A 27,846-nucleotide genomic window follows, 5' to 3' on the forward strand; every position below is an offset into this window, starting at 1 on the left:
AAGGGAAAACAGGTCGTCCTCGTCTGGGGTGGGAGGACGTCATAAAGAAAGATATAAAGAATATGGGAACTTCGTGGGAGGGTGTAAAAAGGTAGGCTTTCAACAGATTGGGATGGAGGAGGAGCGTGCGTAGCTGTGTTGGCCTCAGGTGGCTTGGTTCTGCGGTGAGTTGTTAGTAGTAGTAGTGTAAAAAAATGAGCGTGCAATTTAATTTGTACTCTTCTAAAACTATGATGGTTACTGCCAAGTCCTTTCAACTACCTACAAAAATCTGCTTCCCAAGCAGAGACATAGGTAGGTTTTTAGCGTCCGAAGGCGATATCAGTTTTTGCGCCCACTATCCTTAAAACTTAATGGGTCTTTCTTTCATAAGCTATATCTAAATGGCGCCTCAAGAGATACTGCCTTTTATTGGAGAGTTCATCCTTTATTGTCTGGCTGCAGATTTGTATTAGCCCATGGGTCTCTTAAAGGTAGTCTTATTTTAATGGAGATGTTGCTTTTAAAGTACTAAATTTGACCTTGTATATCCTAGGAACCTTCAGTGAGACAATTATATCTTAAACCGCCACCATTTATATCTTAAAAATAAGGAAATTTTGAGCATTCAATTGTCAATATAAAAAACCTTATATAGTAGTGCAGCTTCTGGAGACCAGTCAGCAGGCTCCAAATAAAAAAGAAGAAGCCCCCGTAGACAATTATACCCCCTTGCCCCCAATAGCAAGCTTGTAAGCTTAGACAATTTTTACTGGAGTATAATTATTTGCCATACAGCGTTCCGCTGATTACATCTCTAACAACATTAACTTGCAGAATTGAGAGAATCGCTTTCATTAAGATCAACAGTGTAGACGCCACCTTGAGCTGAAAAAAGCCCCTGCTGACTGGTCTCGTTGACGGCCACCCCGGATAAGATTTGGCGAAACCCAGTAAGAACTGAGGGCCTGTTTCCTGGATGGAACTTGGTTGTCTGAACTGTAAATTATTCGAATTGTTTTTTTTACCCGTAATATATTTTCTCAACAATTAATTATACTTTGTTCTTAACGTCTTTTGTATCATGGTGTCGTAGTAATATTTATGCATTCCATTCTTGCACTACTACACAAATTAAGATCTATACACATATCAAAATATACAGTTTAAAAGATTAAGTTCGTTTTATTTTTTTTACCTTGAAAAATATCTAACTCTTGCATGTTTTTTTCATACATTGATCAAGTTATTTATCATTCAAAAATGACGCGTCTATGGAGTGGGAGGCTTCAGTCCCTAGCTCAGCTAAATAATTGACTTTTTCTAGGCCGAGATCGCTAAGGTGACTGGACTCGGTGTTTCCACCGATAGGATTATTTTTGCCAATCCTGCCAAGCAAATGTCACATATTCGATATGCCGCTGCCAGTGGTGTTCGTACAATGACTTATGATAATGACACTGAACTTTATAAGATCAAACAAGTTCATCCAGACGCTAGGTGAGTGTCCTTCTTATATTTGTGCTATTCCCGTGGACGTAGCTAGAAATTTTTGCTTGGGAAGGGGATAAATGGTCCGAGAGGCCGTAGGGGGTAAATTTACCGTGTTCTGTCTAAATTAGATTGAGATTTACTTTTATGATGACGCCTAGGCTTGTGAATATATAGTTTTGTCGGTATAAACATAAATTTTCTGATGTATGGTAGTTGAAAACGATCGAACTGGAAAATAAAAGGATATGGGTGAGGCCGAGACTAAGTCCGTTGATATTTTAATTCAAATCAGCTTTGTAGAAGCGATGTAAAACTTGAGAGCCATGGCTACTTGGAGTAAAGTCAAAATAGATGGTTAGGTTAACTTAGAGTATTTTACGTAACAGTAATGAGTGTAGCTAAGGCCGGCATTGAAGGATGGTTACTAAAATAAAACATAATAAAAAAACTAGACTTTATTTCAGGTAAATTGTTTAAGGATAAACTTATACATCAAGCTCCAAGATGAGGTGACAACGTGACTGTGAGAAAAGTAATTTGAATCAACTCAGTTAAAAGAGAGGCTGAGGTGACTGAGGTATTGTCTTTGGACGGCCAAGGACTGAGTAGTCTTACTAAGTAGTCCTCAAGGCACTAAGAAAAACGCTGGATGCTTCGAGTTAGGCTGAGATAAAACTTTAAAATGGCTAGAATCGTCTGGGATTTCTCGGAAGGTCGCTTAAGCCTTAAACTTAGCGAGAGAAAGAAGGAACGTCGGAAGCTTCGAGTGGCGCGCTGTGCAAAGACGAGTTTGTTGCAATAAATGCAAGTTCTGATAGAGGACGGTAAATCGTGTCGAAAATAACCACTTGACGTCGTCATGGGAGATGTGACTTGTGCGTTTGGCTGAAAGAGAGCTTTAAAAGGTTCCCCACAAAAAAAAGAAAAGAAAAAAGTTTTTTTGGCAAGGTAGTAAGTGAAAGGGCGAACGTCCCAGATTGGACTAGAAAATGAAGAACAATGACTTTAAACCTCTGGGGGCTATTTAGAAAATGAACAAAGGCGGTATTTAATAGAGTAGGAGGGAGAAAGAGCGTTTGCGAGTGTGTTGGCATCAGGTGACTTAACATTGGAACGAGTATGTGCAAAAAGTCAGATAGCAAACCTTAGTTTTCATCCTATAGACTTCTTTTGCTGAGGAGTCTCTCATTCACGTTCTTTTGCTTTTCTTTCCATGTCCCAGATGTCGAATCTCTTCTTGCCCTCTGTTCTATTTTGTGAATCTCAAATATTTTAATAATTGTAATGATTTAATTCCATACGATCTAATGATAGTTAGTGCTTTATTCCCCGGTAAGCCAATTTTTAATTTGGCTCATATCGATTTAGCAACAATGTCATCCGCGATTGTATTATGTAATATTTCTTGGGAATTGATTTCTTCTTCTTCCAGAATGGTACTTCGCATCCGTTGCGACGCCAAAAAGGCTCAATGCCAACTGGGAGTTAAATTTGGTGCCCTTCCGAAGGATGCGCCTGCCCTTATCAGGCTCGCACATGAACTTGGTATTGATCTTGTTGGCATCAGCTTCCACGTTGGCTCTGGTTGTCAAGAACCTGAAGTATTTCAGCGTGCTATTTCAACAGCTAAGGATCTTTTTGATTATGCTGCAACGCTGGGCTTCCAGATGAATTTGTTAGATTTGGGTGGAGGTTACTCCGGCAATAGAGGGTCGTCAGTTGATGAGGTTGCAAAGATCGTGAATGCAGCCGTCGACGAATTCTTCCCCGAAACAAGTGGCGTTGAAATAATTGGTAAGATAATTCTCTCCCCTAAAAATGGCATTGTGAAACTAAAATTATTTAAAATACGTGTTGTCTTTTTCATTATTATTATTGTCCTTCTTTAATAGTGAAAAGTGCTAATTTTTTCTCAGGGGTTAATTTAAAAGTTAAAGAATTTGTTTTTCTCCTCTTACGAGCTTAGTTAGTCGTCAATTCGTATCTGCAGAAAGGAGGAAGGGTGTTTGCAAAACCCTATCCAGGGGTGGGGGTTTGAATTCCCCCCCCCCCCCCCGAAATGTTTGTCTGACTCGTAAAAACGTAACAAGAGTGGATATAAACACATTTTTTATATTTTTTGAGATTTTTATTATGAGTACCCCCCCCCCCCGAAAAAATCCTGGATACGGCCCTGGGTGTATGTGTAACTCCTTTTCCATGAGATAGGTTCGCACGGCTCCTCTAATTTGCCATCAAAAATGAAACACTATAGCCCAAAGCGCACCTTTTGGTATTGCAGATCTACTTCCCTTCATAATTATTTGTGCCCCTTCCCAGTTTTAGCTTTATAAATCTCTATATTAATGTAAATCTATTTAAGAGATTTTACGATCTCGCTTTCTCTTTAGTTTCTTTCCGGTTCTATCTTTCTCGCTCTCTCTATCTATATATTGTCCATTAAGTTTTCGCCCATTAAAAACGTTGCCTGGCACCCACGCAGTATTGAATTTATTGATTTGATTTGTGCTTTGTGCATACATTGCAAAATTGTGAAAAAATGTCCTTTTGTTCTAAAAAATTTCAAAAATAGAAAAGAAAAACTCAATTTTCCTGTTGTGTGTGATATCTTTTGTATGCTCAAGTCCTTGCATTATACGCTCTCTTGAATCATGTTTTGTTTTCAGCTGAGCCTGGTCGCTACTATGTGGCATCAGCCTTCACCCTCGCCACCCGTATACACGGCCGTCGAGAAGTTACCATTGAAGACAACCCACTACCATCGTATATGTACTATATTAATGACGGTGTTTATGGTAGCTTCAATTGCCTCCTTTACGACCACGCTGTCTGCAATTCACAGCTTATGAATCCAAAAGAGGGCCCCCTCTATAAATGTTCCATCTGGGGGCCAACGTGTGATGGTCTTGACTGTGTGGCCCAAAGTGTTGATTATCCTTTACTGGAGGTTGGTGATTGGCTTGTTTGGGAAGATATGGGCGCTTACACTATGGCAGCAGCTGGAACATTTAACGGTTTTGATGTCGCTAAAGTATTTCCAGTCGCCTTTGAGCATACTTGGTAAGATAAAAGTATCTTGTATTAAAATAAGGAATATCTTTCTTATGTAGAAAAGTCTTGTTTGTGATACCTTAACTTTAATTGACAAAAAATGGCATTTGATTCTATTTTCAATTCGGATTTTAAATCTAGGAATCGTGATTTAATTATGAAGACTAAAACTTATAAATGGCTTACGAAGTTTATTACATATAGAATCATTCTCAAATGTATATAACTGCAATAATTGTATGTATTTTTTCCAATATTTTTTTTTTTAAGGGGCGATTTGTTAATCATTTGCTGCTTCGCAATAATTTTTTTGGGGGGTAGAGGATTAATTATGCAATGATTTCGAAGTGGACGCTCATTAAGATGATACACGTGATTTGAGAAGATATTGGTGTGACTATTACACCTTTGGGTTGGGCACCACCAACGCTTGATACAGTCTTAGGTATGATGTAGGAGCTCCAATTCATGAAAATGTCGGGCGAGGGAGGGCAAATTTATTTTTCAAGTCTAGAGAGAACACATTTTTTTTCCGTGAAAATTCCAAAAAAAACACAATTTTCGAAACCAGAGGAGAAGCAAAACTCGAATGGCCCAGTTTGTGATTAGATTTTCACATAGGTTGCACCACAAATTCGTAAATTATCTGTTTTTGAGAAGAAACATTAATGTTGGCCCAAAAATGTCTTTGGAGAAGTTCGACTAACTATAAATACTAGGTATATTCTTAACTTTGACTATAATTATAAATATCATCTTTAGCGCAATTTGTTACCGTCTGTTTTGATTATGAATTTGAATTAGTAAGTATTAGTTTATTTGTTAAAGTTACTCAATTGAACTTTCTTAACTATAACATTATCCTCCTTAAGTTTTATTATAATACAAATAGTTAACGATAGTTTCAGTTTAAGTTAACTAAAACTGTGAGTATTCTTTTCAGCAGAATTTGTTATCTTTTATTAATAAAATTATAATTTTCTCCTTCTGGAAGGCTAGCGTCCGTTTTAATTATGAATCAAGATTTATGCAGAGGCCGATTTCTAATGTTTCATTTCAATATTCTTAGGTGCCATTTGAAAGAACTTCACCCTCTCATGGAAGGTGGCTTCGTCTCTGACGCAACAGTTTTCGAGATGATCAGAAACACATACAAGGAAGAAGAGAAATATACATCAGCTTCTCATCCTTGCGGTCTCAACACCCATTCAACTTTTAACAGCGCCGCCAGTTTTGATACCGACAGCACGTCCAGCCTCTCAGACGCCGAAAGTGGAGTCATTATTGATTCTTTTGGTGAATTGTGCTATGATTTAGAAGTGGGTGCTCACTGAAGTGAGACATGTGATTTGAAAAGACATTGGTGTGATTATGACACCTTTGGGCTTGCCTTTATCCTGACAACCATTTGCTCCTCTTGATGATTATGGTTTAACGAATTGTGATTTGTTTTGACCGCCAGGATCTCCTTGTATTTTAGTATTATTGCAACAATTGCCCATTTCGCAATTTTTCATTGTAAACGGCACTTTTGAGAAGAAGAACAATTTTAGGCACAATTAAATATTTTCATGAATCTTTACAAAGACTTTAACATTTTTTTTTCAGAATTTCTCTCGTGGAAATTTTAATCAAAGATAACGCTCTTTTGTCTTAATTTTTGTTAATATTGAATATCAACAATTTCATCATTTTATGCTTCTTCTTGAAAGCCATCTTCATTGGGGATTTGTGAAGAGGTCTATTATTCTATCTTGACCAATATCATGTTGCAATTTTTTACATTTATATTGGGGTAACACATTTTTCCAAAGCATGGGGGTCATCAGCTAACTATTAAGCCAGTTTTACCTCAATTTGAATACCCTCTGGTTTTACATTCCTATGCGTTAGCTGGACCCCTCTGCCTTTTAAAGGGGGAATTTTCTCCCTTATAAAGTGCTATATGTAATGACTAAAGGCAAATAAATGGCATCAAATTGGTTTGTGTACTTTATTTGTAGGATAGGTGCATTTTGTGTTGTGAATTAACATAAGACAATATCTGTCCCACTTGCGAATTAATTCAAAGGAGTCCCATAATTTCCTTTCCATCATCAATAATTATGCCCCTCTAACTCCACACGACGTTAGATCACAAGTTTCAGTGTAGCAATTTTATCCAGAATTGTCAAAAGGTCAGGGAAATATGTATTCACAAGTGGAATGACAACTGCAGTCCTATGTGCACCGGATTATATGTACAAAATCGAATGTCTGTCTGTCTATCTTCCATGCATTACTTTACTGTTCATCCGATCGCCAAGGAACTATTACGAAGTTGTTGGTTTCATTCTTGCAAAGGTTTTAGGTATGTCCCCCTCCCCTCTAGGCCCTCCTAATAATTTTCGCGCTGCCTAAAATTAGAGATTCGTCAGCACAAGTATAGTCCCTTCGGTTCCATTATTCATATCTTCTGGATATTCAATTAACGGGTTAGTTAATAGTGAATTCTGTCATTTAACACACTTCTGAAATTATAGAATTTCTTTTTCACTAAATTCTCTGAATTTGGTATTCGGCAGTTCTGTTAATGTGTTATTCAGCCTAACTTTTCAAGTACTATCCAAATTTTAAAATGATATTGTTATTTTACATGTGAAAAAATTTCCAGGGGCAATTTTAGGGGTAATGGCAGTTTTCCGCAGGGGGGCTGGGGGTCCATAATAAAGTGAATTAAAATGAATAATCAAAAATAATTAATTATGCAATTTGTATAAATGTAGAGCAAAGAATAACTTCAGTCAGTCTTGGATTAAGTCTACGGTGGAAAGCATGACGTAAAAAAAAACGTATTTTATCGATTCAGTACATTATCTTGTTTTTCGATTTAAGGATTATTTTCCCAAGTGAAAGAGAATTGTTGGAGACGGAGGGAATTTCTGCGGGAGGTGGAAATTTTTCGAGGGAGAATTGTCCACAGGGGGGATTTTTGGAGTTTTCCGCAGGGGAAATTTCCTAGAATTTCCTTTCCTTCGAGATCACAGTAACGAGCGACGGATAAGTTAGGAATAAATAAGCAACATGTTAGTAAACTCAATAAGACAAGAGGCGTCGAAATGGAGTGTCATGAAAAAGAAATTAAAGAGAAATAAAACCCATGGAGAAAGACAATAACCCACCAACGATTAATATCGTTCTTATAGGCCGTACAAAGCAGAGTCTTCGCGGATAAATTCTTGTGGAAAGAGGTGGATGTGTTACATCTTTTAGCAATCTGAACCATATAAGAATTTTCTAGCTGCTTTGACACTCAACTGAAAAAAAAAAAATAATATCACAGACCCCTCAAATTGTCATACCAGAATTAATTAGTAACTCTTTAAATATCTGTTGTTTTTGTGAGTTTGCGATAAAAAAAAATAGTGTTCAAACTTCTCTGGGAAAAATTTGTTCGAAAGATTTAAATCAGAAAAATACGTTAAATTATAGTGAATAACTAAATCGCGATAAAATATGAAGCTTCGTTTGGTACATAGCATATACTACTGACTATATGTTCTTTGAACTAGATTGCATTTGAAAAATTGTTATTTACGCCGTATAAATGTTTATCCGCTCCAATTGGGATTTTTTCCTTTCTTCAACATTTTGCTTTCTGCGGGAAAAAAGTTTCTGATTTGAATTCTTAATTTTTCTGTTTGTATCATTTCATTATTTAATTATAAAAGGTTTAGCGCCAGCTACAAATTGTCTTCTCAGATATATAATTTTCATATAAAAGTGGATGAGGTTGCGAGAATATATTAGTCGTTTTTTTTTATAATCCAGTGCTCAAACTATCGGTAGTTCTTGTCGTTAAATTAGAAAAAAAGTAAGTATGTCAGAACCAAGAGACAATGCTTATAGGAGCACAATCAGCAAATATGGAGACGTTCAGGTGGTACTTCAAGTAAAATCATAATTATCGCTTAATTACTTGGCAGTTTTTAAAACTGGACGTTAATACTTACAATGATATACTTTTTCAGCAAGATTTAGCTTACCCTTAGAGGGATTAACTCCCCTCATAATTTTTTTTTCAAACATCTCGGTCTCGTTCATCCCTATTTCAGTTCCCGTGGGCTTTCCCAGTAGGCAACGCTTATATAATAAGAACAATCTCAGTTACCCAATTGTCTTCAAAGTCCTGTGGACATGGTTATTCATAAATCGGTACTGGTGCGTTATATGGGCCTTTACAAGGAAACCAGTCACGGAAAACCCGCCAGACGGGTTAATACAGACCGCATAGAGTAATGCAATGCAAAGCGTGGTTTTCATTGTTTTTGCGATGTTTAAACTGTTGTTTTTTGGTGTTTAGGGGGGGGGGAAGGTAGCGTGGTGAGGGTACATATTTAATATATGCTATGCTTTTCCCCCCACCCTCCTAATGTGCAAATATATAGCCCAAATTGTTTATAAACTATTATATATTCATCCTATTTTATTTTATTAGCATTAACCAAACTTGACTTTTTAGAAGGCCCATATAATGCACAAGTACCCATAAATCTTTGACTTCCTTTAATTTGGGGTCTCCAATTGCCTTCAAATGGCTCATAGACAATTTGAATAATCCTTATTCCATGACATAAAGAAAGAAATTCCATGACAATCTACCTTAGTTCTGCCCTACGAATGATAGACTATCTATCAACAAGTGAAATGACATCATTTTTATACAATTCTGAAAAAGACTTATACCAGCTTTGCCTCTCACTCAGACTATCTGTCGTAGCTTTTTCTCCAATTAGCCATGGCTCTCAACTTTTTTTTTATCACAGTCCACCAACTTGATTTTAATTAAATTGGGAACGAATACTGCTATTTCTCAGTCAGAAATAGCGGCACATTTTGGTTACTTCGTATTTTCTACCACATCTCATTTTGTTTCTTATATTTTAGGACAAAAATGAATATTTGACACTCCGCGTTTGCTATAAAGTGTATTACATTTGAATTGTTCATTAACAATTTAAATTTTATTCAAATGTAATTTTTGTTGAAATCGCAAATATTATTGTTTTTTTTCTAAAAAGACACCTCTACTTCACTCAGCGATACTTCTATTATGTTTTTCGAGGTAGCCTATATGGTATATTTTGAGGTAATTATGTATTGTGAATCTCTCCTTCCTTTTGAAAAGAGCGATTTTGAGACAAGCCTGCAGCTGTATCTTGCACCAAAAGGACAAAATACTCAACTCATTGGATTGGTAATCTCAGATTGTTTCATTCACTGAGCCAGAATTTTGATATAGGCTTTTTCTAAAAAAGTCTAAACTCGCTTAAAAAAACGATAAGTTTTCTTTTTAACCATTCTTAACTAATATTCGACGTATTTTCAATCTTCACAGCCATGCAAACCAAATTTCACCGATATAACTTGGTAGATGGTTAGAGCTGAATCTTAACTATGGAAAGATCATTTTCCACTAAATTGATTTATATCCAGACCGATTTAATTATTTTGTGAATGAGCTAACAAAAAATAGGTTGCCATATCGATGTTGTCAAACTTAACAGCGAGGAACATTTTCTTCAAGCAAACGCAAACTACGGCCAGTAATTTAAGGGTTTGGGGTGACCCTTAGTACAGATAAAATCCAGATCATGATTGTCTAAAACTCCGACATCAAGAACTGTGGAGCTAACAATGATAACGTCAAATCCTTTGTCTATCTAAACAGTCTGCTAACTCCTGACAAGGATCATTCAAAATCAGTCAGACGAAGACAGACTGGCCAGCTTCAAGGGCCTACAACCAATCTGGAAAACCAAGGCACTGTCAACATAAGTCCACCTCTTTAACGTAATGATAATCGTCATCATTCTATACTCAAGCTTAACTTGGTCAATAAAGATTATAAAACAATTGGATAAAGGATAGGTGCAAGGCCGTATCCAGACGGGTGTGTGTGTGTGTGTGGGGGGGGGGGGTTAGGGGTAAAACCCTCTCTCCCCCTGAAATTTTTGTTCGACTCGTAAAAACCTAATGAAATGCATAAAAAAATTTGATGCGTTGAAAAAAATTGTAACCCTCCCCCCTCGGAAGACAAATCCTGGATACGCCCTTGGATAGGTGATGAGTGAAAATAGATGGACCCAGGCGTATAGCCTCTTCCAGCTATCAGATTTAGTGCCATATCGCCCAGAATATGTCCACCTTATTCATGAAATTTTCAGAAGAAGAGACCCAAACACAGCCACAGAGGCCAGACGGGACTGCAGTCAAGTCAAAAGTAAGTTCAGGTGGTGTTAATGACAATGGCATCAATCGCACAATAAAATAGTACAAGAAATATATTTCAAAACATAAAACATTTTAAAGGATTTTAATCTTTCTCCGAAAAAAAAAAAAAACACTTCTTAAACAGAACAAAAGCAAAATATGTTCACGAAAAAGTAACCAAATTGTTGGTATTCCAATGCGATTTTTGGCAACGGTATTTCCTCTCATATAAAATTAAAAAATTAAAGAAAAGGTATGTTTGCTTAAAAACGTTAGTCTTCAACAAAACCTACAGAAACACATTATTCCAAGACGGACATCATGAAAAAAATAAAAATAAAATGCCACTGGTTTTAGACAACTGAGTGCAACCTTATTCCAGCGGTAAGCATATTTTTGACATTCCACATTTAAAGTTTTTTTTTCTTTGTGGGGGGGGGGGGGACATTAAAGAACAGGAACACTAAAATGATTATATACATATATATCAGAGTTTTGGGGAAGATCCTAGAAATGATGAGACATTTTGTGGGGACCGAAAGAAAACAATACAAGTTCATATATTTTGAAGACTACGCTTTATCTACGTCATTTCTATCCTAGACAGATTCCACTAAATTTGGGGGTACTAATTTGGGGAAGATCCTAGAAATGATGAGACTTTTGTGGGGACCGAAAGAAAACAATACAAGTTCATATATTTTGAAGACTACGCTTTATCCATGTCATTTCTATCCTAGACAGATTCCACTAAATTGATTGATACTAAGACCAGATTAATTATTTTATTATTGAGTAAACAAACAATATTATTAATAGAAAAAAGTTGTTAGAGATTAAGAACAACCGTAAACCTTGAAATTAGTAAAAACAGTTCTTAGATAGAATAAAACAAAAACAGTAATGTATCAGAAAACACAACCTTGGAATGACAGAAATATCATAATTATAAGAAATAGACAACCCAACAAATTACAATTAATAAACAATTCTACCGAGTCCGACTTTGCTTAAAATTCTACGCTAAGCTCGATAAAGGTAAAGGAGGATTATTAAATTACACAATTTGTGAAATAATCTAAGTATCAAAGTAATCTATATGAAATAATATAATCTAATTGCGTGAAATAGACTAATTACACAAACGGACAAAGTATTAAGATTGAGACCTAAATAACTGATTTTGCCTGCTTTAAACATCCTACTAAACTGTTGACGGTGGCATGGTGGCGTATGAATGAGTAAACAAAAACTAAAATGCACAGAAACTGAAATGAGTAATCGAGTTTTTCCTAAAGCAAATAGAAATTACAATAAACTACACAAATAGAAAAGGTGCCGGGGAAGCACTTTTTTCAACATGCTCTAATTTTACTATATGATCGTTACAAAATAATCAATTACATAACAAATCTCAAGACTTGAACGTGAAACGAACTTGCAATCGAGCAGTTTTGAAGCTTCTGAAAACCAATAAAATTAAATAATCATTTTTAGCTAATAGGAAATTAGGAAATAAAAAGGTTTAATTTTTAAATATTTTTACACCTTTTCTTAAAGCAACTAAGAGAAGGTTCTTTTATAGCAATTTTGCTGGGAGGTCACTACATAGCGACAGTCCGCCGAAAAATATTCTCTCTCAAAAAGCACGGAGAGTAAATCTTATCGGCTTAACTCTACGAGGCATGATCTTCGATAGCTTCTCTGATAGAGGATAGTATATATCTGTAAAACAATGGCACAGACGCTACGTCAATACGTTCTTTCTTTTATTTCTTTATTCATCCAGGGATAATTAGGCTGCCTGCTCAGGCATACTCAGTAGGTCAAGAAGTCTAAAATTAAATCAGGAGTTGATAGTTGAACACTATGGGAATGGTACAAAAATTATAAAATTAAGGTAACTCTAACTAAAGCCTACAGGTTTTCGCCTTTTTGTTAGAAGTACAAATGAAATAAATATTCTTTATTGCAGAGTTCGTCTGACAAAGTGGTTTATAGAGACAGGATGTTTGAACGGCCCAAGCGTATAGAAAGGCGTATCAGATGATACTGAAAAGGAAAGATGATTCAAAAGACAGAATCTGGATATAAATCCTAGGACCTAGCTAAAAATAACAGATATCTTTTATCAGAAGAAGAAGTTACCTTATTATTTATACACTTTCGATACACACAAGTTTTTTCCGGTTTGATGCAATTTTTTGCCATCGCCACTGACTAAAAAATAGTTTAAAATGTTTAGCTAACCTGTGCTAAATCCATAATGTGGTAAAAGCTCATCACAAAAAAATGTTTGTATTTGTTACGTTTTTAGGAACCGAACTAAAATTTCGCGGGGGGTCAAACTCAGTATCCTCCTCCTCTCTGGGTAACCCCCTGATATGTATGACCTATTTACATTCTCTTGATTCTACAATTATTCTGCATTAACTTTCATGTTCCCAGCTTAATTTGTTTAGCTTATTTTTGAATGCACACGAAGAAAAAACTAACAAAGACACTATAAAACAATATTTTATGGCGGCCAGTTGTTAACAGTTATTGGATTTGAGATGCTGTTATTTTTGATTTCATGATATCTTATATTTACTAACTACAGTCTCGCACAAGGCCGTACCCAGGGGGTGAGGGGTTGACCACTCCCCCCCCCCCCCGAATAAAAAATTCTGGGTACGGCCTTGGTCTCGCTTGTCCGTGGATCCTTGTATTTGGTTGACTGTGTTTGGGTGTCCATTTGTCCTGGGTGGGTAAGGTCAAAATCTCGTTCACATTCTCTATAATTCGCCTGTACTCTGATGTTTTGAAGAACGCTCCTTTGAACTTTTGTCATTTCAATTTTTTCTTGCATTTCTTTTATTTTTGCTTTATTAACAAATGTAGGCCTAAGGAGCCCCGAAAATCTACTCAAAATACTAATGTGACAGTTTTACATGATGAATTCAAAGTGTGACCAATGAACTTTCACCCAGTGGGGTGACAACACAAGGCTACACTAATGTTGAGTCTGAAATATTTTATCACTGCGTAGTCTAATTTTTAACAACAAGCACTATTGATTTCAATAATTAATTCACTTATTAAGCATTAATATTGATTATATTACAACCATCCCGCCAACATTTTCAAACAAAATCAATTTTTCTGTCGCAGGTATCATAAATGTATTGTACTAATTACTATTAAACAGTAATGTATATTTTAGCGGGGTATGTGTCCCTTCCTAGATTTTTTACCCCCCCCCCCCCCCACGATTTCGAAAAATACCTTTTTTATGGTATAGTTTGCGCATTAAGACAGATATCACTCTTTAAGTTTTCTAGCATGTTTAAAAGTTCAAAAATGATTACGTATATGAGGGGGACAACCTCCAAAGACAAATCCAGGTGGGGGGGGGGGGGAGGTAAGGGGTTTTGTACCCCCCCACCGAAATGTTTGTCTGACTCGTAAAAACATAACACAAATGGACATAAACAAATTTTGTATGCGTTTTTTGAGTTTTTTTTGTGTAACCCCCCCCCCCCTAAAAAAAAAATTATTGAGTAAAACCCCATCCGAAAAAAAAATTTTGGATACGGCCCTGCAACCTCCCCCCCCCCAAAAAAAAAAAAAACCCACAGGGTCAGACACCCAGGCAGGAGTACCATAGACAGCTTCTGGGGATTCCCATTGTGTTGGATATTGTTTCCATAGTTATGCTGTTGTTGTTTCCATGGTTATGCAGAGAAATTTTTGTTTTGGGTAAGGGAAAATTATTTTGAGCTAATTATGGATTATTTGGGGAGTTCGGAGGAGAGGATTTGAAATGCCAAAATTTTATTTTTGGGCCATAATTCCAAATTTTCCCCCAGGTGGTAATGCTGTTATTTAAACTTGTAAAATCAAATTAACATCTAACGTATTGTATCTCTTGATATATGGGAGTAGGGCAGAATTAATCGGACGTAGCTAAAAATTAAGCATGGAGCACGAAATTAGAAAACCAACCTATTGACCTGACAACATAAAATTGAAAAATCAGTTTGATTAGCAAAAACCAGTTAGGTGAAAAGCTTGTTAAGAATACAACCCAAGTAAACTATTTCACATAAGAACTATGAACATAATTCGTCGATGGAGTGAGTATTCATGAGAACCAAAAAGCTCAAATTAGTATGAAAATTATATTAGAAAATCGTGACACAAAAAGGCACTTTCTGATGTTTTGAGTCCCGTAAAACTGAAGCATAAGAATTACCGCAAATAATTGAGCCCCCAAAAGGCAATCCTGATATATTACCCCCCTCCCCCTCTCCAAGAAAAAACCGATAAAGGTGTATTTTGTTACACCAAATTCTGCCCTTAGAATTAGGGCCATATCTACAATCATTTATTTAGGTAGACAAATTAGTGCTATTACAAAGTGGCAATAAGTAATCAGAATTAAGACAGGAAGCCATACGTGTCGTTAGACATCAAAGTGGCATTAAACATTGGTTCTTGCACTAATCTAGAGCCGACACCTGAACTATACAAAGGAGAAGGTTCAATGGCCATATAAAAAGGAGTCTGTGGACCCAGCCCTATTTTCGTGCCTCAGTGTCCAGTGAGTCCATCCTCGATTAAATGCTGCAAATGTTTTGACGAAATTTGCAAAAGTTCTCGCAGAGATTAATACTAAGACACGTCACTATGTCACGGTAAAATCAGCTTGAATAATGACATATATTTCACACTACAAAAAAGTGATAATCTGAATTGAGCAATAAGTGATTGCTAGGATTTACCTGTCCCTTTTTTCTGCCCTTTTTTTTCTTTTCTTCGGTACTCTGGTGATCATAAGTTGTCAATCCTCATCCAGAAACACCCGAATTCTTACTCCAGAACCAATTTTCATATTTTCAAGCCTCTTTTCCACGGGGAATATCTTTTTTAAACAATGACGACGACAATTTTTATACAAATTTCAATAAGAGCAAGACTTCTTTTGTTTAAAAGAAATGAAAAATAAAAGTGAACTTTAAAGTCAATTTAAACCAATCAAAAGTCAGATTTCAAAGCCTTTTTGTAGTAAGATTAAATGGAGCTAGGTTAATTATTTGTAATGTAAGAATTTGGTTGTTTAAGCGGCTATTTTGGTCTAAAAGTGACAGCTCACGAACTACCCCCCTCATTCTTTAAATGTTAAAACGAAAAGTTACCACATGCATCTTGGATTTTTATAGTTTTGGCTAATTTAAATAGTTTCTTCAGAATTAACTTTGTTATTTGCTTTTTATACTTCGGATTCCTTGACTTTTTTCAAATCTATTCCCAACAGGTAATACAAACACATTTTTGAATGACACAAAAGTATTGACACTAATAATATAGACCTGTTGGATATTCAATTAGCACGATCGCTTTCACTGGAATTTCATGCAAATAGTCTTCTCCTCTGTGTAAAAGTCAATGGAATGTCTTGTAGACTCACGGCCCATTCCACTTGCTTTGGTTCCACCAAATGGCATGTCTAAACTTCGTATGAGCCAGCAATTTAACCACACCGTTCCAGCCTGTAAAAAAGAATCATTGTCTCATTCTATATAATCACGTAAATGTCCGTAGCACCTAGACAATTACGTTTGATTATACAACGAGTAGCTGATGCCAGTATTTTTGGAGTACTTTTATGGTCAATGTCTAGTTGGTTTTCGATTATCACAAGAGAGCAAACCCTATTTAGTAAGGATTGTATTGAAACTTCCAGGACAAGCTTTTTCGTTTTTTATTTAAAGTTCTTGTTTTTCTTATTTTGTTCTTATGCTACGCCAGAGGTTCTCAGAGTGTGGGGTGTGACCCTCCAGGGGGGGGGGGGGGTGAAAGCTCTATAGGAGGCCCAAGGAAATTTTTAAAATCAACGTTGTATTGGTTGGACAGAAAGATTTGTAAAAAATTGGGTAATAATAATAACGTCCTTCATAGTATGTACAATTCGATATGTTTATACATCTCATATAGGCAGGCAGCAACAATCAACCCGAGCCATTATCTCTAAAAGGTTTACTGTTTTATCCTTAAATCACAACTAAGTTTATTTTTATTATGACTTACTATTAAAAGCTTTATGAAGGGGGCGCACATCTGGGGTTGAACAAAGCGGGGGGGGGGGGGGGAGCTGAAAGGTTTAAGAGCCTCCCCACGATATTTTCCGTATTTATTAAGTTATTGTTTTTTTAAGCTACATCTGAGAAGGTCTACTAATTCTACTAACCAAAAGAAATGCTCAAGTCCGGTATATCTATTTTACAATTATAAGAGAAAAATTTTCCTGCATTTACCGTATCTTCTGCTAGTTCTATAACCACAAATTTCATTTTTGTGGTTTTAAAATAAAGTTCTATTACGTACTTTGAGAATTGAACAATAAATAACAAAAAAAGCGCGTGACATTGGGCACGAAAGGCCCTCCTTGAACAGTTATAAAATATGTCATGTCATAAAATTTCACTTTTTGGTCTCGAAAATTTCAATTAAAAAAAAAAAACACGTATTTTTTTATACATTTGGTGCTAAAATATTTTTTCTAAAAACTTATTTTTTAATACCCAAGCTTAATTCTAATTATTCTTTAGTAAATCTTTTGAGACAAAAATATAAATATTTTTATAGTTCATTCTAACGATTCATACTTTATACAAACGAATCTCGCTTGTACAACTTCATGCCAAGACTGCAGTCTTATTAGTGTAATTAATTAAAAAAACTTTTTCCACAAAATAAGTTTTTCAAAGAAAAGTAAAGAACTCCATTAAACAAAAAATGAGCAAAAATAAAATCAAATTATCTACCAACCGTGAAACTACCACAAATCAGCATCGATAAATAAATGAAACCCAAAACGAACAGATATGACAATAAATAACCGAGTTAAACTCAAAACGAGCAGAAATTAACATAAGTTGGGCTCAAAACCCATATGCCTTCCCAAGGCCAGAACAAAATTTGCACTTTACTTAAAAATATATAAATTTTTTTACTTTTAAAACTTTAATAAATCAAATAATATTAACATTTTGATAACTAAATATCAGTATAAGCATATTAAACTGACAATGCACATTCATTTGTATTTTTTTCAGTAAAGTGCAAATTATGTTCTGGCCTTGGGAAGGCATAGGGGTTTTGAGCCCAACTTATGTTAATTTCTGCTCGTTTTGAGTTTGACTCGGTTATTTATTGTAATTTCTATTCGTTTTTGGTTTCATTTATTTATCGATGCTGATTTGTGGTAGTTTCACGCTTGGTAGATTATTTGATTTTATTTTTGCTCATTTTTTGTTTAATGGAGTTCTTTACTTTACTTTGAAAAGCCTATTTTGTGGAAAAAGTTTTTTTAATTAATTTCTGTTCGTTTTTTTTAAACTTTATAGTTTGGCATGCTATTTGTATGCTGGAGAAAAATTTTCAGCAATTTTTAACAACATACCCCTTTTAAAAATCTGGACACAAAAAGTAGTGTTTAATTTAGTTTCATACCTCCTCTAGTTGACCTGAAATGGAAAACTTGATACCATTCGCAAAAAAAAATCTGTTTGCTTTCTTTGATAGCTTGGATACACTTACGCTATTTTGATTTGGTAAAATTTTAAGAACAGAAGTCGCCCCGAAAGTTTGAACATAATACCTTCAGTCGTTCTTGGGATACTGCTGAGATGCCTTATTGGTAATTAGGATTAAGACAGTGCATTTAGATTTAATCTTAAGGCAACATTTAGTTTATAAACATGATGGGTAAATGGGAGGTTGGGCGTGGGAGGGGGACTAGTTGCCCTCCAATCACTTTCGACTATTAAACAGGCCATTAGCCCTTTCTATTTTCAATCGAATGAGCCCTTTTCGAAGTTCCTACGACAACTCCTTCAATACGAAGTGCCCTGGTCTAAACAAAAACAACAAAAAAAATAATACATTATACCCACATCAATGTTTACTATAAAAATGTCAAGCCATCCAATCACTTTCGACTATTAAAAAGGGCACTAGGCCTTTCGATTTCCAGTTGAATGAGCCCTTTTTGAAACGACAACGCTTTCTATAAACACCTTATATGCCCCCACGGCATAAATTACAACCTTTACCCTAAGGGCTGTTAGGGTGTTGTCATCCTCTAAGACCTAATTTCTAGAACTTTCAAATACGTTAAACAAAATGGCTATCTCAAAATTTTGATTGGATGTGTTTGGGTAAATGGTGGGCGTCAGAGGGGCGTTAGTCACTCTCCAATTACTTTCAACTATTATAAATGGCACTAGCCCTTTCAATTTCCAATCAAATGAGCCCTTTTGAAGTTTCTGCGACAAAACTTTCAATAAAAACCTTATATGCCCCCAGAGCATAACTTAAAACCCTTGCCCTGAGGGCTGGAGGAGGGTGTTATTCTCAAAGACCAAATATCCAGAACTTTCTACTACGTTGAACAAAATGGCTATCTGAAAATATTGATTGGATGTGTTTGGAGGGATATGGGCGTGAGAGGGGTGTTAGTTACCCTCCAATCACTTTCGACTATTAAAAAGGGCACTAGCCCTCTCAATTTCCAATTGAATGAGCCCCTTTTGAAGTTTCTACGACAACGCTATCTATAAAAACCTTATATGCCCCCAGGGCATAACTTACAACCTTTGCCCTGGCGGGTTTGTCATCCTTAAATACATAATTTCCAGAGCTTTCAACTACGTTGAAGAAAATGCCTATCTTTAACCTTTGATTGAATGTTTTTGGGGAAATGGTGGGCGTGAGAGGGGCGTTAATTACTCTCTACTCACTTTCGACTATTAAAAAGGGTAATTTCAATTTCATCACATGAGCCTTTTTTGAAATTTCAACAAAAACTTTCTATATAAACCTTATATGCCCCCAGGGCATAACTTACAACCATTGCACTGAGGGCTCTGACGGAGTTATCATCCTAAAAGACCTAATATCCAGAACTTTCAACTACGTTGAACAGAATGGATATCTGAAAAATTTGATTGGACGTGTTTGGGGAAATGGTGGGCGCGAGAAGGCCGTTAGTCGCTCCCCAATCACTTTCAACTATTAAAAAGGCACTAGCCTTTTCAATTTCCAATTGAATGAACCCTTTTGAAGTTTCTACGACAAGACTTTCAATAAAAACCTTATACCCCCCAGGGCATAACTTACAACCCTTGCCCTGAGGGCTTCGGGGGGGAGGGGAAGGGTTCTCATCCTTAAAGACCTAATTTCCAAAACTTTCAACTACGTTGAATAAAATTGCTATCTAAAAATTTTAAGTGGATGTGTTTGGGGAAAAGGTGGGATAGATAGGGGGGTTAGTTGACCTCAAATCACTTTCGACTATTAAAAGGGCAATAGCCCTTTGGTTTTTAAGTTGAATGAACCCTTTTAAAATTTCAAAAACAGAGATTTAAAAAAAAACTTTAAAAGACCCCAGGGCATAACTTATAACACTTGCCCTGAAGACTGTGGGGAAGTGTCCTGCTCAAAGGTATAATTTCCTGAACTCTGAACTGCGGGGAACAAAAAAGCTTTCTCAAAATTTTTATTGGGTGTGTTTGGGGAAATGGTGGACGTGGAAGAGGTGTTAGTTGCCGTCCAATTACTGTTGACTATTAAAAAGGGCGCTAGCCATTTCAATTTCCAATCAAATAAGCCCTTTCTGAAGTTTCTATGAAATAGCTTTCAATAAGGACTTTATCTGTCCCCTGGGAAGAACTCACAACCGTTGTCATGAGGGCTGTGGGGGAGGGGGTTCTCCTACTTGAGGACTCAATTTCCAAAAAATTCTAACACATCAAATAAAATCGTTATCTCAGAATTTTGAGTGAATCTGTTTAGGGATAAGGTGGGCATGAGAGAGGGGTTAGTTGCCCTCCCATCACTTCTGACTATTAAAAAGGGCACTAGCACTTTGAATTTTCAATCAAACGAGTCTTTTTTGAAGTTTCTAAGACAACATTTTCTATAAAAACCTTAAACGCCCCCAAAGCGTAATTTATATCACGTTCCCTGAAGGCTCTGGGGGAGTTACATCCTCAAAAACATATGCTCTATCAGGATATCAAATACGCCGTACAGAACGACTATCCCAAAATTTTGATGGAATGCAGTTGGCGTCATGGTATACGAAGCAGAGGCGTTATTTGTCTTCCAATTGTTTCTGAATGTAAGAATGAGTTCCCGCAATTTTAATTTAAAATCAAATAAACGCATTTCATAGTTTTTACTACAACTCCTTCGATACGAAGTGCCCTGGTCTAAAGGAAAAAATAAATAAAAAAATAATACATTGTGTCAACATCGTTCTTATAGGCCCCCAGGACATAACTTAAAACCCTTGCCCTGAGGGTTGTAGGGGAGTGTCCTCCTCAAAAACATATCTTTTATTTGGAAATCAACTACGCTGAACAAAATGGCTATCTCAAAATTTTGATTGGATGTGTTTGGGGGAATGATGGGCGTGGGGGGGGGGGGAGGGCTAGTTGCCTTCCAAACACTCTTGATTATTGAAAAAGGCACTAGCCAGTCCGATTTCCAATCCAATGAGCCCTTTTCGAAGTTTGTATGACAACTGCTTCGATACGAAGTGCCCTGGTATGAAAAAAAAAACAACAAAAAAATAAATAATACATTGTGCTAACATCGTTCTTTACTTAGGCAGCGCGATTGCACTGCCTATGATAGTAGTCAAATAAGAGCTAGTGGTAGGATGAATACTCCTAACTCCTCTTCAGATTGCCGACAGCCATAATACAAAATGGATGTTATAGGCAAGTCGGCCCGTTATAGATGTTACGGGCATCTGATTTTGTTTGAAATTTGACCTTTGAAAATTTAGTCCTCCAAATAAAAGAGCAAAAATAAAAGGTTTACAAAACCTTTGTTTTAATTTTTTATTTCTACAAACATGAGAACAGGTAAGAGAACTAGTTTCCCATTTTAAGACTAAATAGTGCAGGGTATCAGTCATAGTAATATATGCCCCTGTAAGACCAACTGATGGAGATAGTTGCGACTCGGATGAATTTTATTTACAGCTACATGAACTCAAGAAATGGCTAATTGTAGAAAAGAGCCAAGACAGATAGCCCGAGTAATTGAGAGGCAAATCTGGGATAAGCCTTTTTTAGGACTGTATAAAAAATAATATTTCATTTGTTGATTGATAAATCTATCTATCATCCATCCATAGGTCGTTCCTATGGCAGGACTAAGGTAGATAGTCATAGAATTAAGGGATGAAGTATTGAATTGATTTTGGGTTGTCGCGTAACGGACAATGTCCATTGAACTTGTATGCAAAATCTGGGACTGAATTTGGTTGGACTAACAGGCGGCGAACAATTGAAACCTAAGCCTAACAGGCTTGGCCGCTTGTGGTCCCCTGGAATTGCAGGCAAACGGTGAAACCTATAGTTTCCCAAGTGTTTGGTCAAATTGCACGGGTAAGCGGCGGAAGTAAGTATGACTCTCTTATTGGAGAGATACTTGTGGAAAGGCACGCCTACCTAGAGTCTCAGGCAGGTTGACCAAGTACTTAAAATTGACATAGGACCGTTACATTGTTAGTTTCTACCAAACTCAAAATAAATCATAATTATAATTAGAGAAATTATAATGAAATAAACCAGGTTTTACAATATTTTTGTATTCAGGACTAGGGTTGCATTTCAATGCTATAGGAGCTAACTATAAATCGTCCGCCGTGTCTCTACCATACTGAAAATCCATCACGAATTCTAATTTATTATTATAAATAAATTATAATTAAATAAAAAATTACAAACAAAATAAATTATATCAAATCAATCGTAGTCAAATTATAATTAGAGAAATTATAATGAAATAACTCAGGTTTTACAATATTTTTGTATTCAGGTCTATAACCGCATTTCAATGCTTTAGGAACTAACTGTAATTCTCCGCCATGTCTCTACCATACTCAAAATCAATCACTAATTATAATTTATTATTTGTCACTGGATTCAAACACGAAGAGTAACAGAAAGTTTGGATTGATTATCGTTATTCTAAATGCCTAAACTACTATAATGTTCTCCATCATTATGAACGTACAAGGGGCTAATTTCACTGTCATCCACCATTTTAGGATGAAAGCAATAACAAATAAACCTGTTTTTTAAGCTATAGGGCTAGGGTAACATTTCAATGTGTTAGGTGCCAACCGTGACTTGTAGGCCATATCTTCACCGCGCTTATAATTCGTCATTAGTTATTTCCTATTGGGTTCAAAAACAGCGAATAACATTTTTGACGACCACACTCCCTTTTCATGACGTACAAATAACAGTTCAATAGGGAAAATCCTTTTATTTGACACTGAAACAACAAAAAAATCTCTGAATATTTCGGTCACATACACAATGGCCGTCATCAGAAGATAAACTTTATTTGCTGATGTGAACCACTGTATATGTGAATGATATAAATGAATGATACATTAATAACAAGAAAACTCTCACAAAATAAACTGTTATCCAGAGATTTTGTTGTTTCGCTGACAAATAAAAGGATTTTTCCTTATTGAACTGCTATTTGTACGTAACAGAAATTTTAGAATCATTCTTATTGGTGCAGACATGAAAAAAACACTACACCTTCTACTTGTAACAAGCACATATGTTAGCCCTAGTTATGAACACAAAAGGGGCTAAATTCGTTGTCATCTACTATTTAGAATGAAGGCAATGAAAAATAAGGATAATTGGTCCAGGAACACACCCTAAGTTTTAAAATATTTTACACTTCGATCTCGGGTCAAATTTTAATGCTTTAGGTAGCAATCTTGATTTACCATATACGCTTTCGACAAACAAAATTAAAAAAGGAGACAAGAAAGGAAAAAAGTATCTTTTGAGCTTAAATTATGTTACCTTTTTTTATAATTCAACTTCGAATTTAAACGAACTGAATTGCAAACAATGACAGACACTAAAAATGAAAATAATGGAAAAAGTAAAAAAAATGGAAAAAATTGTATAATGATGAACAACCTCAGAAACCCTACTTAGACTCCCTCCCCTGAATCTTAAGATTTCTACTATTTTCTTTAATTTCCTATATTTTTCTATAGTTAATATTTTTTTGTAGTTTCCTATAGCCTACTTTTCATAAGATTTGCCATCTTTAGCAGTTTTTTTTAAACAAAATTTATTTGTTTACAAGTAAGCAGGAATTTACTTCTGAGGGGGGGGGGGTCAAATCTAGTTTATCATTTTAATAGTAAAAAAGAAACCTGACCTCTAGTTTTTGAGCCACTCTGTGGAGTTGAGCCCCATCTTTACCCCAGACAGCAGCACACAAGCCATAGCGGACGGAATTGGCACGCTGAACAACTTCTTCTTCAGTATCAAAAGGAGTGACACACACCACAGGTCCAAATATTTCGTCAATCATGCATCTGGAATCATCAGAGAGTCCCGAAATAACAGTTGGTCTCATGAAATAACCCTTAAAAAGTTAACCGATATTAAAAAAAAACAAAAAAACGCAAGCGCAGAATTTAGAAGCTGAATACATTAGAAATAGACATTACTAGGGCACAATTTAGCCATTTAGCCTTGAGGCATGTAGTGTAATTATGGATATTTACCCTCTGGGGAATGAAGCGAGCTTGCACAACCTGCAGTCCCTAGCCACTACATAAGCAACGCAGTTTTCAGTCAAGGATAATGACGTCAAAAGATAAAAGTCAAATAAAGAAAATAGGCGGGGCTTCATTGATTCTGCGCGGAATTGACATCCGGGTAAGCAGTGGGCGGGACTTGGCTCACGCCGGGGGGAGGCTTGTTACTCAAACTCCACAATATTCTTTTCTTTTATAAGCATTTAGGAAGGAATTAATGTGAATATTAATATAAAACTAAACATTGCAGGCTATCCTATTCGCTGGTAAGGGAAATAGTTTTTATCGTAAATTAACTTGGATTCTTAGAAAAGAACTAGGCTAATTTATATACAATTAATGCCCTAAGCCTAGCCTCGTTATAAACCAAGAGAAATTTGGGCTTCATTAATAGCTTAGCAATCTTTAACTTATTTGGGAAGAATCGAATATTAAACTATGATAAAAGTGGAATATGTGATTGTGAATTAGCCTATAAAGGCCTAGGTTAGACTTCTATCCTAGGCTATGTTGTGTAAGCTAGCCTAGTAGTCTAGCAGGACCCCTTGAGCTGATCAATTTCTACATAGGCCTATGCTATTAAATAGGCTTACTATTATCCTCATACGTTTTTTAATGCGTTTTTGTATACGTTTTTGTATGCGTAAAAACGCATACAAAATTTTTGATGCGTTTTTTAATGTTTTTTGTACCCCCCCCCCACCCTCGAACCAAATCCTGGATTAGCCCTAGCATTTATCCCACTTAGCCGAAATATCGATGTTTTCCTATAATATTTATTTTCATATACATCCAATCATTTTTGTTTTTGGTTCCTGTTGTTATCCCCTCTTCCCGAAACATAAATTCTGTATTGGGTTCAGTTGTAATGGGTTCAGTTGCACGGTGGTTCAGTTGCGCGGTGGTTCAGTTACACGGTGGTTCAGTTACAGGGGTTCAGTTGCTTGTGGTTCAGTTACACGGTGGTTCAGTTACACGCATACCATAAATTATGTATAGGTGTTGTAAGCGGTTGGAAATTACTGGAAGGGTTAGACTACTACGTCTAATTAGACTACTAGTTTATGTGAAATCATGAAATTCAATAATCTCTAAAGACGTGGTAGACATGGCAACCAAAGTCCCCAACCTTTTACGTCAAATGACAGAAGGGGAAAAATTTTTATTCCAGCGCCATTAATAAAACATAAGCTAAAGAATGCGCAAGAAAAAACTAAACTGTTTATTAGAACAGTTAAAAAAAAAAACCCAGCGGCACCTAATCACGAAAATTTAGATAGGGGAAAAATATGTTTTCTAATATCTATGGGGGAGGGCCAATTTGCTATTTTTCAATGTAAATACCCCCAAAAGATATTTAAAAAAAATAGGGATGGGGGAAGGCAAACAACAGGGAAGAAAAACTAGGGATGGGGGAAGGCAAACATCAGGGGATAATACCCCCTCCCCCTATCCGATTGGTACCACTGAACCCAATACTCAAAAGATTTTTCCCGGATTTCTCGGCAACCGTAAAATAAATTATCTTAAATTAGGCTTTTAAGCAAGCCAATTAAAGTCATAAAATTAATAGAAAAATTTAGATTAATGCACAATAGTTAAAACAAAAATAAAAATAACAGACAACAGTCAAAACAAAAATTCGAAATGAAAATAAACCCAAATTCTCTAGGACGGTTGGAACTAAGAACCCCATTTAAGCTTAATGTTCATATTCTGAGGGCACAATTTTAACTAACTTGACTCACTTCAAGCCCCTTACGTCAATAAGCTCGTCTCATAAGCAAAATCTTTATTATCAACGAGAAAACTAGGGCTTGAAGGTAGATTATTAAAAAAGTATAAACATTCCTTATCACAAGGCCTACATAGGTAATACATAGGCCTATGTATTACAGGCCTAATACATAGGCCTAATACATAGGCCTACATAGGCCTACATAGGTAATTAAGTTAATCCTCTTTTCGGGAAAAACATCCTTATGTTTGAAAACATCCAAACCTAAATCATGAAAAATATCAGACCTATTACGGTAGATTATTTGGTAAGTAATTTTGTATTACTTAAAGATGACCGTCTTCTACGGTAAATACAACAAAATACATATTAACAAAATTCGAGCCCAATAGTTGCCAAGATCGCGGGATAAAACTCAGGCAGTCAATTTCCACTAAAAGCCTCTTCGCTGGTGAAGAGGGCTTCCAGTCCGGAGAGACTGAAATGCTAATCGATACAACAGAGCAGTTCTCAATAAAAATGACGATAACGCTTTACGCTGCTCCAGCAGGTAAAAAAAAAAAAAAAAAAAAAAAAAAAAAAAAAAATTGCACGGCTTTAATTTTCATATAAAAAGAGTAAGTTTTATTCTCTCAGCTACGACTGTTCCCGCACTGAGCCACCTCAGCAAACATGCGCATGGTCCTTCTCCATCCCATACAACTTAAAACTTCACTCTTTGCGTCCTTTTGTGAAAGTCAAAGTTCGTTAAAACCCTTTGAGATCTTCCCATCCAAGGCAGGGACAGTTTTAGGGAAGGGATAGACGGGGCACTTGCCCCAGGCGCAGAAATTTTAGGGGCGAAAAGTTTCATAAAAATAATCTAATGGTTAAAATCATTTTGTAATTTTGAATTTTTATTTTTATTGAACAAAGGGCACAGTTAATGAATGAAAATAATTAATAAAGTATTAGTTAATTAGTAAAAATCGATAAAAAACGATTTATTGATAATTGCAATAATTAGATTAGGAGAACTCACAATAATTAAATAATTTAAATAGTAAATTGAAAAAAAAAAATCAATTATTAATTTTCTAGCTAATAAATTATTCTATTTAATAAAATAAATAATAAAACTTTGAATAAATGAATGAATTTAAAATTTTTAATAAATAAACATTTTGTTAAAATTTCGCCTGAAAATTTTATGGAAGACAGGAGTAGTAATGCATCGTATGGATTCTACGACGCCCCCGTACCAAACAGGTTTTTCTGGTAGGTATTCTATTCTACAAGTCATTACACCTTTGCCAAGAGATTTACTCAATACCTGTCCTATAACTAATACTTCTACGACGCTGATTAAGGACAAGTTTTTCTGACGTACAGACAGGTTTTTTTTTTGTTTACCATTTGCAAAAAAGGGGTAATTAGGATAAACCTGTATTTTAAAACTAGCGCGTACTTTACGTTCCTTCCTATGCTATTTTGGATCTTTACGTTGATTAAGGACAAGTTTTTATGACACAATTTACAGACAAGATTTCTAGTTCATATATTTTTTGATAACTTGATAGGTGATTTGAATAAAAGGAATTCAAATATTTTGTCTATGAAATAGAAGCTAACTCAATGTGCGAAAAGGTACTCCATTTTCACTACTGTGATCTGATTGAATTGTCGCCGACAATGAGATTTAACC

General features: G+C 35.7%; 2 protein-coding genes across 8 annotated transcripts in view; one reads left to right on the forward strand and one right to left on the reverse strand.

The window, feature by feature from the left end:
• The window catches only part of LOC148944268 (ornithine decarboxylase-like), a 45,291-nt gene extending 38,784 nt beyond the window's left edge, over positions 1-6,507 (forward strand). For all 4 annotated transcript variants that reach the window (XM_089100479.1, XM_089100477.1, XM_089100478.1 and 1 more), the window contains 4 exons: positions 1,307-1,479; positions 2,906-3,267; positions 4,140-4,533; positions 5,594-6,507. In XM_089100479.1, coding sequence (XP_088956605.1) covers positions 1,307-1,479; positions 2,906-3,267; positions 4,140-4,533; positions 5,594-5,858 — 1,194 coding nt within the window. In that variant the 3' untranslated portion in view covers positions 5,859-6,507. The remainder of the gene's footprint in view (positions 1-1,306; positions 1,480-2,905; positions 3,268-4,139; positions 4,534-5,593) is intronic.
• Positions 6,508-11,546: 5,039 nt separating this feature from the next.
• The window catches only part of LOC148944269 (2-aminomuconic semialdehyde dehydrogenase-like), a 165,082-nt gene continuing 148,782 nt past the window's right edge, over positions 11,547-27,846 (reverse strand). For all 4 annotated transcript variants that reach the window (XM_089100555.1, XM_089100556.1, XM_089100558.1 and 1 more), the window contains exons 8-9: positions 24,040-24,249; positions 11,547-16,310 (exon numbers count right to left, since the gene is read on the reverse strand). In XM_089100555.1, the coding sequence (XP_088956681.1) occupies positions 16,161-16,310; positions 24,040-24,249 (360 nt within the window). In that variant the 3' untranslated portion in view covers positions 11,547-16,160. The remainder of the gene's footprint in view (positions 16,311-24,039; positions 24,250-27,846) is intronic.

This window comes from Artemia sp. Qi Xiang Cuo, chromosome 14 (assembly GCF_049724085.1).
Source record: "Artemia sp. Qi Xiang Cuo chromosome 14, ASM4972408v1, whole genome shotgun sequence".
Classification (NCBI taxonomy): Eukaryota; Metazoa; Arthropoda; class Branchiopoda; order Anostraca; family Artemiidae; genus Artemia; species Artemia sp. Qi Xiang Cuo.